The 16,143-nt window shown below is 38.3% G+C and overlaps 1 protein-coding gene across 3 annotated transcripts in view; it reads right to left on the bottom strand.

The window, feature by feature from the left end:
* ACTN2 (actinin alpha 2) overlaps positions 1 to 16,143 on the bottom strand; it is a 71,112-nt gene that overhangs the window by 30,332 nt on the left and 24,637 nt on the right. For all 3 annotated transcript variants that reach the window (XM_074863204.1, XM_074863203.1, XM_074863202.1), the window contains exons 2-6: positions 14,220 to 14,334; positions 12,812 to 12,931; positions 6,648 to 6,734; positions 5,489 to 5,576; positions 3,336 to 3,414 (exon numbers count right to left, since the gene is read on the bottom strand). In XM_074863204.1, the coding sequence (XP_074719305.1) occupies positions 3,336 to 3,414; positions 5,489 to 5,576; positions 6,648 to 6,734; positions 12,812 to 12,931; positions 14,220 to 14,334 (489 nt within the window). The remainder of the gene's footprint in view (positions 1 to 3,335; positions 3,415 to 5,488; positions 5,577 to 6,647; positions 6,735 to 12,811; positions 12,932 to 14,219; positions 14,335 to 16,143) is intronic.

The raw sequence follows: 16,143 nt of genomic DNA, 5'->3' as shown, positions 1-16,143 counted from the left end.
TGTTCTTCAAAAAGCAGAGTCTAGGTATATGAACTTTTGGTCTATCTACTGCTATACTTTCAAAAGAAAACGGTAATAAGCTGTTATGTACCACTAGAACTCTGCTGCAAATATATTCTGGAGGGGAACATAGATAACATATGCAGTGTACACTCATAATTCTCAGCTAATTCTGAATGAAGTACAGTAGTAATACATACAGTCAAGGCCGCTGGTCCAGTAGGCTATACTAGACTGTTCATCGCAGAGTTAGTTCTGCATGTTTTTATACCTACTATACATTATATTATAGTGATATGAATTCTACTGAGTTCTCTGTTGGTCAGGTGCATGCATGAGAAGAAGCAAGCACAAACAGAACAGTTCTCCAGACGGAGCGAAAGTTCCCAGTTTTGGCTCGGGCAGACAAATTTGTAATGCCTCTGTAAACTGAATTTGAGAGCCATGGAAATTCAAGAGCTTCCTCTGTTTTTTAGATTATTTTTATTGGTTTTTGAAGGAAAGAGAAAGGAAACAGTGAGCACAGTTCAGATAAACAGCACACATTTCATGTCTTATGCTACAGACAGCTATTGCTGACAACAGAAGAGTGTGTCAGATTAGGACTGCTTTTAAGGAAGACTTCTTGTATCAGCTTGAAGAAAAAACACCCTATGTGAAATGGCAGTTCATGCCATTAATGCTATTATTATTTTCACGTATTCACAAACTGCTAAATGATCATAGCTACTTTGAACAATGCCAATGTCTACAGAGAGAGGTTGGGAAAATAGGACACAGAAGAGCCAAGTTAGAGATGCTGGAGGACGCTGAAAAAATGTTAACAAATTTTCTGTAAGGAATTTTGAGGGCTTCCATTTGAATACAAACATACCCTATAAAGGGTCCTAGTCTCAATGCTTCTTTTGTTATTTTGAAATGAACTTAGTAAGATTACTTACTATGGAATCACAACAATTATTTAAGTTACACAGAAGTCTGTTCCTCATGCACATCCATATGCCACGTATTATAAGTAGTAATGCTCATGACATGTCTTTCTATAAACATATCATACTAGGTAGCCTTTCCTTTAAAAGATGCACGTTCAATAAAATGTGATATGAAGAAGAGTTTACATTTCAAAACCCAACAATTTGGGTATAATAGAATACAAAGTGTCTAATCATAAGTTCTCATTCAATCATCATTTAGCAGTTTTGTGCATCATTGACATTAAGGGGAACTTAAAAGGTGGACAATATTTAAAACCCATGAACTTATTTTTGCTATTATGCAAGACATCACGTGTAATACAACATTTACTAAATGTGTATACAAAAACTCTTAGTGAAATTAAATGGGACAAAAATACACTAAGTCTAAGTGAGACCTATTGACTAGGTTAAAACAGTTTGCTTATGGATGAGTGATGAGCGCCTCCTATTTGTGTGCTTGGTACTAAGTCCACGAGTAAATAGTGCTCCACTGGTAAAGGATTTGTTTAAAATCACAGCAACTTCTGAGTAATTGGAGGAGATCTCCATCACTCATCCTTTTAAACAAAACTACAAGCCATAGTAACTAAAAATCTCTGATACAGCTAAAGAAATACCTCATCTAACTTGTTATAGTCAAGAAGATCAGGCCTGTGTCTATGGATAAGGGCGCTGAAAGCAAGGCCATCTTTCCAGCTACAAGTTCACACAAAACGCATTGGTGAGAAAAGGAAAAGGCAGCATGCAGAGATAAGAAACCAAGAAACAAGACACCAAGACAGCTGTTAATGTAACCAAAATGAGCAGTCAATCAAACACAGCCAGGTCAGAAAACCAAGATCTATTTTAGGATTTTTCTGCATGTGCTTTACGTGCCACAGCTCAGCCTCAGTTTGAAACCTGACCTGTTCTTATTTTGGAAACATCTAAGAGGGAAACAGTAATGCTGAAGCAGATCTGCTTATGTTCTATTCCCTTTTCTCAGCATTCATATATAGGATAGTTACACTGTGAAGTTTTTTAGTACTGTGTACCGCTTTTCAAAGCACAAACTCAATCAAACGAACTTCTGTTTGTGCCATGCTTAAGCACATGTACACAGAGACAGGTGTCTTAGTCATTCCATGACTCTGTTTATCCATAGAAAAGGTTGCATATAGAATTAGACAACAAGCTGGTGTTGATGGCTATTATTTTGCCCTTTGGTTCAGATCTGCAGTTGTCTTAACAACTGCCTAAATTAAAATCTTACGTGTTTAGGAATAAGGTAATTTAATTTTCATCACTGCACATCTTGGGGACCCCAGCATAAATTTAACATATATATAAAGTAGACTAAGTTTCCAAATAATTGCATTTCATTCATTTATTTTTTTCCCTCATCAAAAGCTTTCTGATAACAGTTGATTCCACTAGTAAAATCAATTTGCAATGGAAGGGCATGCAATAAAAAAAGTCTACAATTTACCAGTCTCTCTCATCAATGAAAAGTTGCACTCAACAAATTAAAACCATGATTAAGTTTTCTATTTTACTGGTGTTTACATGACACCTCAAGATGCATTCATTCCAGAGAGCAGAAAATGGTACATATGTATTGAGAGCTAACGTGAAACAACAACATTCCACTTTCTTTCTAGGTTTTATTCTTCAGTAATGATACCCAGAAATTCTGACATTATTACATGCTCCTCACTCCTCCTCTTAAACCGAAGTGGCTGGTATCTTTTAGAAAACATGCATTTTACCATGAGTAGCACATGGTAGATAAAATAGTTTTGTAATCCCCATGAGGTACTACCCAAGGAAGTTAGGATAACAGTTTTGTTTCCACTTGTCTGCAAGTGTAGGTAGAAGTATAACCTAAGGATTGGTGAATATTTTCTATGTAAGACTAGTAATTTATTGTGTACTCCTGATTACCAAGGGTCGTGTTTGTTCTACGAATTTTAGGATTAATCCTCATCTCATTGTTTACTGCTCTACAATCTACAGTCACTTACACCAGATACAAAACAGGATGGACTGTACAATACTATCAGTGGTGAATGGAGAATTCCAATGTATTTGATCTAACATCTGTATTGGTCAGCGTAAAAGACTTCAGCAGCTGCCTGGCAGCTGAGGACCAGATTATTTGCAATTAAACACTGAAGTCATTGTAATGGGAAGGAAAGAAGGACACAGTACAGTTGTGAGGTCCTTTCCTCCATGTTACTGTTTTTTTTGGAGGGAGCTTAGAAAGCCAGATGGAATTAGTATGCACTCCTCAGCTTGTCTTTTAGAAAACACGCTAAGCAAACCAGAAGTGAGCCAAATCACTGCAGAACAGCATGCTGTACCACCCAGACTGATGACCTTATTTAGCTTGGAGTAGTCAATAAGATCAGGTCGGTGTCTGTGGATAAGTGCACATAATCCAAGGCCATCTTTCCAGCTTTACAACAAAAAATAGAATGGAAAATAATTAGTTAATAAAGTCATGGCATTTCACAGTTTGATCCTTGCTCAAGGCTTAAAATCAAGCAGGAACTCTCCTGTCAAATCCTGACACTTATGTTCTGTCAACTCTCATCCCTCTGAGCTTTTCTGTTACTGTACTCTTTTTCCTGTAGTACATGTCTTACTCTACAGTCCATACACAGTTAAGGACTCCATAATACTCTCTAGGTAGTGTACGTTATGTGCCACAGTGCCTGATTTCAGTTGCTTAACTTGTGCAGTGGTCCAGCATAGCTCAGAGTACACATTCATCAATGAAAGTGCATAATCTCCTATTACACTTACAGTATGTTTGCAAAACAATAAAAAAGCAAACCCGCAATTACTTGAATTTGTCGAAGCAATTGGCTTTTACTGTGTCAGTTATTTCAGACAATTTTAATGGCACAACCATGTTGTGCTCACAGAAGTAAGAAGTCATAAATCAGCTTAGTTTACTTAAAACACTTCACACATATGACAGCTTCGATCTGAACTCTTACACTTCAGTGTAACTTCAGGCCCACTACCTTTCAAGGGAAGAATAAGCAATGAATGGAGCTTCAAATAACATCTATTTGGAAAGATTATGAGAGGTTCCTTTCAGCAAGAAGCAAGTATTCTGAAAGATATTTTATGTAAACACTTTATGCAATCACTGAGACTGTGGGTTTGAGGTCTTATCCTGTGCAGTAATTGTGTGATACTAAACATGTTAAGACTGTTAGAAACCCTGTCACTGAGATGTCTGGGTAGATCCTTCAAATAACAGAACCATCTCCGATAAAAATGTAATACAATTAAGGAGAATATACATACACTGTGTAATATAAAATCATCCAGAAGGTAAAACTGAATCAAAATGAGCACAAAATTAACAGAAATATTTTTTCCAAAAGGTATAGGCTAAAATGGACCGGACAGACCATTGTAAAGTAGTTCTGTAAAGAGCCAAATAACCCAAACATTAATCAAGGTACTTCCATTCAAGATGTTTTCCCCATACCACGTATCAGACCAGCATATATATGTATGCACACTAAGATTCTGATACTGCAATTTACAGTATACCCTGCATCCATATAAAGTTCTACTGATATATACCTCTATATATTCAAGGAAAATAACAGGTAACTAATTTCAGGTCTCTTAAAGGTAATACAGGGACTGTAAATCAGACAAATTCTTTTTTTCTGTGGATGCATGTGTGAACCATATCTTCCCTATCACTACGTGTTCTTTAGGTGCTGCACATTAAGAATTAATTCAAAACAGCTAAACACTGTCATACAGAGCTCTTGTTGTAAGTACTATAAGGGTATCAGAGAAGGCAAAATCACAGGGTTAAACAGTGCAAATGGCAAGTCATGTAGTTTAATGAGGTGTGTCACCGGCAGAGCTACAGGAACTAGCCCAGTGAAATCCCCAAACCAGGCAGCGGGCACAGGGCCTGGAACTCCCTTTCTAGCTCTTAATGAAAACACAGAACCACAAGGCTGGACCTTCACTAAATTTTCCAACTTAGGCAATGAACCTGATTCTGTAAACAAACGTGTCTGAAGTGCTGCTGTTGTGTACTGAGTGCATTTTGGCTCCTTATTTATAGCTAGGTTACAAAACAGTAAAGATTGATTCATCATAATGAGATATTTGCATGCTCAACACATTGGTATTTTTGCCAAGAACAGTCTATACCTACACTGGCTCTCATTTGAAAGCAGTCATTTGACAAGTCACTGTGCTGCAGTACTCAGATATTCCCATATACCGAGAACCTCTAATAAAATAATATGGTCATTCTGTATATAGTAGGGATTTTTTTCTTTTAAATAGTAACTATGGAAGCCATGGTAAATAATGCCAAAGGATAACCAAAATAAGACTCTGAAGACAGAGCATGAGAATTTGAAAAAAGTCTAGTTAACAGTGAAGAGTGAAATTCTGTCAAATATATACCTGCACAACGGTGGGAAAAAATTGACCTAAAATATTTTAGACTGCTTCTACCCCTTAAAATAATGGAAGTTTACCTAAGATGGAAGTTCTGAATGTTCACATTTCTGTAAGGAGCAGTTTTTCTTTGACACCACAGCAGCAGCCCTTCTTTGGCAGAGGTCTCTGTAAAAGACACCAGGGAGTAAAAAAAGGAAAAATGTAAGAAGTGCTCCAGTAATTAATTTCTTGTCATCTTAAATGTGGTCAGCCACCTGAAACTGATTGGCATAAGCCAACATTTAATCCTAAAATATACTCATACATATGGATTAATGAAGCTCCATTAGGATACAGAGTTCAGCTCAACTGGAACAACTCAGACTAGAGTCTCAGCCCACACAATAATACTGGTATATTAGAAGTTCAAGAAACTATATTGGTTGGACAGCAGAATGTATATTTGGAGAAAAATAACCAATACAAAAATAATGCATCTAGACATAAAAGATTGTGCTGGTGCCTACATGAAATATGCTTGTAGTCTCAGTCCGTTTGCTTATGGGGAGGTATAAGTGCTGAAAAAATACCTTCATTATCTGAACCCTATGGGCATCTGAATGCATAAGTAAAGGACAGAAAAGGTCAAATAGACCATTAGGTCCATATTTCACGTCCCACAGATTATGGGCAGGACACCATGCAGAGCTTGAATGGACTCTACTTCCGTTGAAAATTGAGATTAGTTTCTAGAATTCTAGACTTTTCAGAGCATAGGCTTGATTTAAAGAGTATTGTAACTACAACATACTTTTTGGAGCCAGTTACCAGGGGCAAGTTAAGAAAAAAAACTTCTCAAGCAGTGGGGGGAAAAAGCGATAGAAAGAAGAGTGATATAATCAGATAATATGTGCAAAGAATGTGAGAAATGGACAGGACTAAAAAAGTATGTTGGAAATAGGACCACAGGGTACAGCAGAGTTTCAGGCCACCGAAGCTCAGAAACACAAGGATGTTTCTATCTCTATAACTGAGACACATATTTAGAAAGCTAGGTCAAGGTCTCTGTCAGGATAAGGAGAGCAACTACTTTTTTCCTCCAGGAATCGATTTTGTCACTAGGTAGGGAACTTGCAGTATCATTTTCTGTGAAAAAATAATTCGTTTTTAAAACACTTATCTCACTTGCGAACAATTCATTTAAAAATGTCTTTAAATGAATTGCTTAATTATTTAACATAGTTGTGTTATTATTACCTTCCACTGAAATATCCTGAATAGCAAAGCGAAGGATGATAGTCCAGATCATACCCAGCGTCATTTTCACATTGCCGTCAACGATTTCTAAGGTGGAAAAACCAGACAGCAGTAGTTAGTATTTAGAATGTGTTTGCCATTTTGTCTTATTTTAATAAAATATTTCTATAAATAATACATTGTGTGTAATAAATTTGATACATTTCTCCCATAATTCTTTATTTATACAGAGTTCATCTGGGTTCATTTTTTAACAAACTCACGCTTGTGCTACCCTGGCAGTAGGACTGAATATTACTGAGGTTAAGGTCACTTCAGCCCTTCCATGCTAAAAGGCTTCTCTCCAGGTACTTGTAACTGTCTCAAATCTTCACCTTTTAGGCTGATTTCTTTAGATGGAGCCTGAGGGGAAATACTTATTTACAATTTGAACAATATCAGCCTTACTGTTTTCAAATACAAGGGAACTGAAAAAAATATGATCTTACCCCAAATTTTAAGAAACTACAGAACATTAACAGTATTATTTTTTAATAAAATGGTACTCAGAAATTCTTCTATACTATTTAGACCTTTCTCAGAGTTTTACCTATAGTTCCAGCACAGACCAGCTGGATGAAGAACAGCTCAGGAGACACAGCAACCTCCTGAGACTAAGCTACGTAGCTCCCTGCCAAGCAGTTCAGAAACATGGCCACAAGGTTTTAATGTCTTACACCTCTGATGCCTATGCACATTTATGCATCTTTAGTATAAAATGAGATTTTTTACCTTTGGGGTTTCAATTGTTTCAAGACTGCTTGAGTCTACCTACAACACAGGGCGCTAGGAAGGGCCTTTCTCCAACACATACATGGGAGTCCCTTCCACAAGCCAAGTCAGAATCCAGTGGTTCTACATTGTAATATGAACGGTGATACCACTTAAATTTCTCAACACCAAAAAATGTACTGCCAGACCACCTAAGTGCGGTGATATGTTAAATCAACCCAAAAAGTATGGCAAGAGACTCAGAAGAACATAGTGAGACTATAAGGAGGGTCCAGCACTGGAAGGGGAGAAGGGGAACTGCAGACTCCCTTTCCAGTCACCTCACACCAAAAGAGCAGTGGAGCAGGGAAGGCACCAGCTGCTCCCCTACTTGAAAGTCACTGCCAGCCTTCCTCAAAGAGTGGAGCAGCTGTGGCTGCCTGGGGGCCCACTGTTGTTCTAGGGAAGGAGCGGGAGGAACTTGCAGCAAGAGGAATTTCCTCAATTTAATGTCAAATGCCACTAGAGGTGCCAGCAGAAAATGCACTCACTCCGCTACTTAAAAGTTGCCTGAATACAGGGGCAACTTTTACAGAAGAAAGCAGCTGCCAGCTTCGAGACTTGAGATACATGGTAAATTGCATTAGTATGTGACAAGCTGTCATTTGAGCCTATGAATTAACAAACGTGGTAGAAGATATGTCACCCATCACTAGTCTATACTACTTTGATAGTGTGACAATCCAAGTTTATACATGAATGGCTATTTTTCCGCTTTCCCCTTTGGGTTCTACACTAACTTTCCAGACTCTTACCTCACTTTGCCTGCCTTTCATGCATTATTACTGTCTTATTGGCCCTGAAAGACCTCAAGTCTCTCAAATCTCAAAACTAAACTCTTCCAGCCAAAAAGACCAAATGGCAATTAGGGTATGTAGCTAATTCTCTCTCCTCCCTCCTCCTTGGTCAAGTATTTAATTGTATTTTGATCAGATGTCTGATATGTATATACAGTAAAAAAGTCTTTCTTCAAATGTAAAATAAATGAATTTCAATACTCAGGAGGCCTTGCTGATTGTTGGGCAATCAATTCATGGATTCGCATAATCACTACGTCGTTGTTTTGATCTACATAGTCGTATGTACACACAATGAAAGAGCAAGAGAGGGAATTTTCTGTGTTGTGCCTCAGGAGAATTTTCAAGCAATTTGCCAGCTTTCGTTTCTCATTATCTACTGCTAGCATAAACCACAAAAAAGACATGTATAAAAGACAAGGAAAAATACCTAAACAGAAGAAAAACAAAGGTGCTAAATGTTGAAAAGTATCAGTGATGAAAAAAATACTGATTCATTCCTAGCATTTTCCTCTACAGGTCAATAGAAGAATTCATTATTTTCTTCACACTGCCTGTTTGCTCTGGGAGGAATATAGTTCCTACACCTCGTATATACAAAGCTACAACTTTCTGGAGAAAAAGGTCTTGCTGACCTATGAGGACAGAAAAGAAGAGAAAGGGAAAGGGAAATAATAAAAACTGCCTAGAAAAAAAGCTAAGCAAAGCAGTGTGGCAAGTTCTCAAAGGTTTTAGTTTGGTTTTTTTATTCTGCTTCGGCTTTATTTATTTATTTTTTATCCTAACCTTCTTGTAGCAGATTCACAGATCATTTGGTCTTTAATATTTTTCCGGCTTCCCAGAAAAGCAATACAGAACTGTTTCCTAGTAACAGGATACTTATCTTTTGCGGGTCTCTGTATCTTAGTTCCTTTCATTCAAGATGCAATTACCTTGCAAATGGAGTTATTGCACTTTTTTAAAACTTAAGGGAAAACTTCTAACTCCCAGACCGTGAATGGCTCATAAGGACTACTTTCATACTTTCACAGCTTTTGCTTTAGCTTCTCAACTCCCTAGTCTCATTTCATCACCAATGGAGAGAAAGAGTCTTCCACAGGGCAGATCAGAGTAGCTAAATTTGGCTTCTACTCAGCATCACAGTTAAAGGTGATCACCTCTCTCTTTCTGCTCCACAGACAGCCCAAGTCAGCCTCAGAAAAGTAATGATGGCTTTAAAGAATATCCCTGGCCCCTTAAATATACTAAATTGAACTTTGTGCTGATGTCCCACAGGAATCGCAGTTTAATCTTCATTTTGAGGCCCCATTTTAAATGCCAGTTTGTCACATCAGGCCTACATGATCTTTACCACTCACCATGTCAGATAATAAAACATGATCCTCAGCAGATTTAGATACAAAACTTTCATGTTTGGAAATTAAAAAGTATTCCAAGCATCCATGTAACTCAGAGAATGCTAAAACAGATGGGTGCAGACAAGCCCATATGCCCCATGCTCACACATAGGGGCAGTGAGTTAAGGGGTTAAGGACTTTGATAACAATACAAGCGTAAGAAGTCTGTGCTCTGCCTCCTTGCTGGCATTCATTCCATCTTCATACTACAATGATTGCCCAGTCAATAATGCTGAAAAAGGCAACAAAAGAAAAAAAAGAGGTGAAGTGTGTTTTAAAACCAGATCAGATTGCTGATCCAGACTCCAGCATAGCTACAGGAACAGTTGTCAGCCCAAGTGATAGGGTAGGGCTGTGAAGTGTGGGAGCAAGTATGCAGGACAAGGGGGCATAGCACGTACTGGTGCCAGAGGTCCCACACTGTGAAACTATACCCAGTCAGATGCGATACTGCATTGCTGCATCAGCACGGCACTGTGCCTTAGATAACAAATTTAGTAAAGGGGATGTGGTAAACTTAACAGAGCACTAAGCACGTCTGGGCCTGAGCTGGCTTTGTGTTCAGTCTGTTTAGAGTAGGAGTGGAAGACACACGAATCTATCTGCTCCTGCCCACATGGATGTAATCTAATGTGTGTTAGTAGCCATACTTGACATAGTGCAATGTCTTACAATGACAGGTTCCTCTCTGCATCTAAACTATGATAGTGGCAGTGGATTTTTCTCCTGTGCTTCTATCCAGAAATTTAAAATGGGGTTTTTTAATGCTAATGAATGTATTCTTGCTTCTAATCTCTCTGTTTTACAGATTGAGAATTCCAGAAGCAGGAAATAAAAGCCTGCAGCACACCTTAATCTCCTGGCTTACAAACTATGGCCTGCTGTTACACGCAGGAAGAAATACTGAGTGCATGGACAGACATCACCTTGCAGCAACTGGCTGAGAAGCTGGAAGAGGTTACTGCCTCTTGTTCCTGCCTCCTTCCCAGAGGGAATTACCTATTATCAACAGAGCATCTAAATTCATGCCAGTCACTGCCAAGGAGAACAGTAGGATTAGTTTAAGTGGTTTTAATGGCTGATGTGAGCTATTCCAGATGCTGTGCCTTCAGGTGATATAGAAAGTGCTCAAGCACTGCTCTCTAGTCTGAGCACCCTGGAAGTAATAAGCAGCAATAAACAGGGTAAAATGAGGGAGACAGGAGTGCATAGGGCTGGTCTGCTCCTTACAGGAGCAGAATGAGCTGATGTATCTCAGTTTAAATACTCCAGCCTTGCTTGAAGAACCTAGGTGTGAAAACATTAGTACATTGTGCAAACTGTGATCAGAGAGAATGACCACTCTGTCCCACAAGATACTCCATTTGCTACACTCTTGGTTTTGGTCAGGAAGCTTCAGAGTGTCAGCATGACATGACAGAAACTACCATTCATTTGCTCCACGCTCTGTACTCTCAGTATTTCTGCATCGTCTATCAAACAGGCTTCTGTATTCTTAATTTTCATTTCCACACATAAATTGCCTCTTCAGTACCCTCTGCTGTCCGTTCAATGCCATGTTGCTCTCAGAATAAGCTTAACTGGAGAGGTTTAGGGCAGTGGCATATTTTTCCATCCCACTTCATTTAATTGAGAAAAGGGCCCAGCTGACTGCCTGTACAACTGATGGAGGGAGACAGGCATCCCTGAAATGTAGAGCTCTTCTGAGATCTGAAGTGCCTTTGAGAATTGCCCATTTCTCCCCACTGATGATATATTCCCCCAAAAAAGGTCGCTTATGTGCCTAAAGATAGATGGCATGGATTTGGACTCAGATGGCCCACGCAGTTCAGTCTCAAATGAATAAAGGGTGAGTTCAAACAAATGCTCTGCCCAGAAAACACTAATTTCTTGGGATTTTGGAGTTCCAGATGTAGAAACTGAACACACTTGGTGGACAATACTTGAGGAACCAAGCAGGCTAGATCAAACCATGGTGGAATCAATGAACGCTGATAGATCTCTCCACTACTTCTACAGATGCTCCTATCCTACCTATGGAATCTTCCTGCTCCAGCCCCAATTGCAGTAAGCTCCCCGAGATCAAGATTTGGAAGCCAGAATAAGGACATACATAAGCCTGGAGAAATCAGAAGACAGGAAGAGAAGGCTCATAAATCAATCTAAAAAGGCCTAGCAATATGAATAGAATATAGCTAGTGCTTCTCACCATGATACTGAGGTTACAGACAGACTTCTCCTCTAAGGACATGTTAGAGGCTGCCCCCAGAATGCACAGCACATCACTGAGGCTATGGAATCAAAAGTAGTTGGATATCATGCCAGCCACATCACTCCTTTATGGTAATGGCTATGCAAAGCATTATGCAAATATCTCCATGGAGCAGCTACTTCTACACAGACCTTTGTCCTTCTTAAATAATTCACTGATCTCATAGTAGGCATAGGTTCACTTTCAGTGAGAGCCTGCCTACTTTTGCTCAGAGTTTACATCTACCAGCATTTAGCTAGCCAGCTGCGTGTTTTTATTTAACCACCTGAACAACAGAACAATAACTAAGTAATAACTTTAGTAAATAACATCCCACCTCACTTTCTTCATATGTTTAGTCTCTCTCCAGCTACCATAATTTCTTTTGATCACTCCCTTAACTCTACATCTGAATTTTAGAAACACAGCTGCCATTCACAGTCAGTCTCATAATAAAATGGGAATAGGTCCCAGCCACCTGATAGTGATGTCTGCCTTTGTCTTGTCTGAATAATATTTCCCAAAGATAAAAAAAGATCCCAGATTGGATAAAGCACGCCCTAGAATCCAACCTGATTTCTAAAGAAGTTCCTTATTTTTAGTAATGTATAAGAAAAACATAATGCTCTGAAAGAAGGCATCATTATCTGAACACCCCCTGAAACACAGACAAATCAATTTAACCTTGAAGATAAACTAATCTTAGAGCCCATTTATAGGCCCATCTCTCTCCAGGTGTCCACAAATTTCCGCCTCTTGTCCTTTCACAGATATAGTTCAGCAATCAATATTAAGGGATTTTTCAGGCATCCATATATGGAGAACAGCCCGCGCAATTTGGCCAAGACTTCTTTGCAATGTGAATGCCTAGGACCTATATAAGGTGCATTGTCAAGCTCTGTCACATACCTTCTGCACCAATTGACACAAGTTTCACTCCTTTGCTGGCGATATAATCCAGAGCTTTGTTGACATTAGCAATTTTATGGAAGCGCATCTTCCCTCTGTCTGGTTTCGGTAGTCTTTCCCCTGCAGAATAACAAATTTCATGTGTTTATTGTTACATACACCTGGCTACAGTCACACAAGTGATTAGAACTCAAGAGTGAATGTGCCTTGAACACTGTCTAAAAGTTAGCAGTTATTTTAACAGGTATTTTTCTGAAAGAATGTCAAATGGTTTTGAACAAAACCCTGAAGAGAAAATTCGAATGTTGAAACATCTGGTTTAGATCTTTCTGATATAGCAGTAAAACCAGAGTAAAATTTTTATGTTTGCCCTAAACATCTGGAGTATATGTGAGTGCTTCCTGCTATTCAACTTCTGGTTCATTGCTACTGTCTGTGTTAGAGTAGCTGAATAATAAGAAGGCAGGATGTTCTCAGAGCTCATCATCCTTACCTGCCTGGCTGCTAAGAGAGGCTGGACTCTATCCAGCAGATTAGCCATAGCATCTTTCCACATCTGACCAAGAACAATGGCTTTTAACAACCTCATCCAGTACAGCAGAGCAGCTAATTTCAGAGCATAGGCTGATGTGTTTGAATGAACTTATCTTTTCAAATGATCACAAAGAAGAATAATTTCTGAAAATATGATTCTCCATTTCACAAAGAGAAAGAAGAAGAGATCTTCTTTCCCCACTAAAATCTCCAGCAAAATGTAAACTGTCTTTTCCATAAAGACATCTTAAAAATCTTATTGGCCTTTTTCACCTCTGTAATTTGAGTTACTACCTTCCCATTCAGGGGCATTCTGAGCGTACCTTGGGGACTGCCCCTCTGAATGACACATAAAATGAGTGACATAGTGAGTTTACATTAATTAGTCAAAAGGAGTTCTTGGATGTTCCACTCTTCTGAAAAATGAGACCTTTTACTTGTGGCTAAATACTGATCTAATTTTACTTTAGGCACTCACTTTTGAAAGCATTGGTCCATCCAATAAAGTCATTAAAAGCAAAGCAAAACTTTTAGTATAAAAGTGGAGTAAAACTAATTTGTAACCTAAGTGTAAAGGCTTTTTAATTGTTAGGGGCTAAGACCAGGTCCTCAACGTTTGTGGTTTGTCCAACAACACTGTGATGTCAGTGATATCCTGGAACATAAGTAAAAACAGAAGCTTTGGAGATAAGGAAAAATCAGAGCTTTTTTTTCCTCCCTTTTGTTTTACAGTGTGTTTCATCTCTCACTTTTCAGCTTACTCAGAGTTTGTGTTCACTATTTGGAATTGTTAAGTTTTTGTTCTTTTAAGAGTTCTTAAGTTATGTTTCAGTTAGCATGCTGTAAATACACAGCAAACTTTATTTTAGCCAACCTGAGATAACTTCCAAGAGCAGCATCAGTTTGAGGCCATTTCTGAAGTCCTCCTCAATGTTCTCAATCTGCGTGCCTGCTTTCCTGAGGTGGGAATTGCACCAGGCTGTAAACGTCTGTAACAGTAATTAAAAAAAAATACATGTCAACAAGGCGTTTTCCAAAACGACTGCTAAGCCATCTGAGTAAACACTGCATCTGAGATTTTCACTACTGCCTTAGAAATCTGGATGTCCAGCTCCCATTAATTTTATACATGTCACTGAGTTCAAAATTCTCATCCCAAGTGTTCATGAAGATGCAAAGAATTGCTTGATTAGAAGCAATATTGTGCTAGATTCTGCTCATAAATGCATCCCCAAAAAAAGATCTACATATAAAGGCAAAATTTCTCTAATAGTTATTACTACATTTAACATTTTATGAGCACATAATATTATGTTGGGATTTATCTGTTATACATTCTACCTGAAAAGAAAGATTGATATTCTACAAAGGAAGCTGTGTGACAGTAAAATGTAGGCAATACCAAGCACAGAAGCAAAAATTTCTACTACCTGAATTCATGCCATGATAAACAGTTCTTATACAGATGATCTATGCCAGGGACAAGTAACATGGCAGGAAGTTGTGAGAACACTCTCTGGGATAAAGTAACTGAAGAGAGACTTTATACAGCATGGATACCAGCAAAACTGCATCTGCTCTTACTTGTAACTACAATGAGAAACAGAATGCCTTTTGAAAACATGGACAATTAGAATGGGCTTTGAAAGTTTACAATAATTCAAGCGCAGAGGTTTCACATTCAGACCCTGCAGATATGCCCTGCCTTACCAAGGGTTTTATTTTTAAAGTGTATTATATAATTTTCAGAAAACTACCACAACTTCATGAAACACACAAATGAGATACTTAAGTTTGCAGGGCAAAAATGGTCACAAAAGGAACCACAAAAGCAATGGTCACAAAGCATTTCTCTCTCCATGGAGAATAACCAAGTCTGCTTTTAGCCACAGAGATTAAAAGCAGAACTAACTCCATTGATCTACAGAGGTCATACGCACATTACCTTTTGTATGAATGAAATCAAAACATGGGCTACTATAAAATCTAGTAGTTAAAATTAGTCTGTTTTCAAATATCCGTTACTTCTCAGCCTTCTGACAAATTCTTCTTGCTTTTCAGTGTCTGTTAAGATATATAAAGCAAGTTTGCATTTACTAGGTATTTCACCAGGTATTTAACTCTAGGTATATGATAAGGCCATATATTTTGCTAAGTTAGACCTCAGCTACTTAAAATTGTCAGATATTTGAAATCCCCCTTTTTTGGTGTTTCAAATTACCATAGTTTTAAAAACATTTAATGTAAATAGCTTAAAAAATAAAATCTATCCTAAATCCCACTTGTCAATATGAAATTTCCTTTGGCCTTCTTTCTTCTTGCCTTTTTTTTTTTTAGAGTATTTAATTTCTGATATCTCAGAAACAGAATAAGAAAGGCCAGTAGATGAAGGCAAACACTTTCCCTGGAGCTGAATCTTGTAAATTTGAGACAGATTTCATACCTTAAGAAGATATGTATTGAATTTTCAGAAATGGTCTACTCTTTAAAATGCAACTTTCTGTTAAAGAATACCATTTTGATTGTTGTTGGGTTTGACTCAATTTATGTGAAGAATTTTATGTGCAGCTTGCTGGGCTCTTTTCTTAGAGCTCCTACAGTGACAAGGAGCAGCTTGCTAAACTTTAGTTTTATCAGCTTCTCCCATCCAATTGAAAGGAAGAAACAAGAAGTGCTATGGATATGGGGGAGCTGTGCAGTGAAACCCCTAATTCTACATACCCAGAGAAATGAGGAGAGAGAAGACAGTATTGGAAGTGGTTCTGGGCAGGGGTCCTGTTGACCTGCAGAGGATGAGT

This window comes from Strix uralensis, chromosome 3 (assembly GCF_047716275.1).
Source record: "Strix uralensis isolate ZFMK-TIS-50842 chromosome 3, bStrUra1, whole genome shotgun sequence".
Taxonomy (NCBI): Eukaryota; Metazoa; Chordata; class Aves; order Strigiformes; family Strigidae; genus Strix; species Strix uralensis.
The sequence above is the reverse complement of the archived record's forward strand: the minus strand, read 5'-3'. Positions and strand labels throughout refer to the sequence as shown.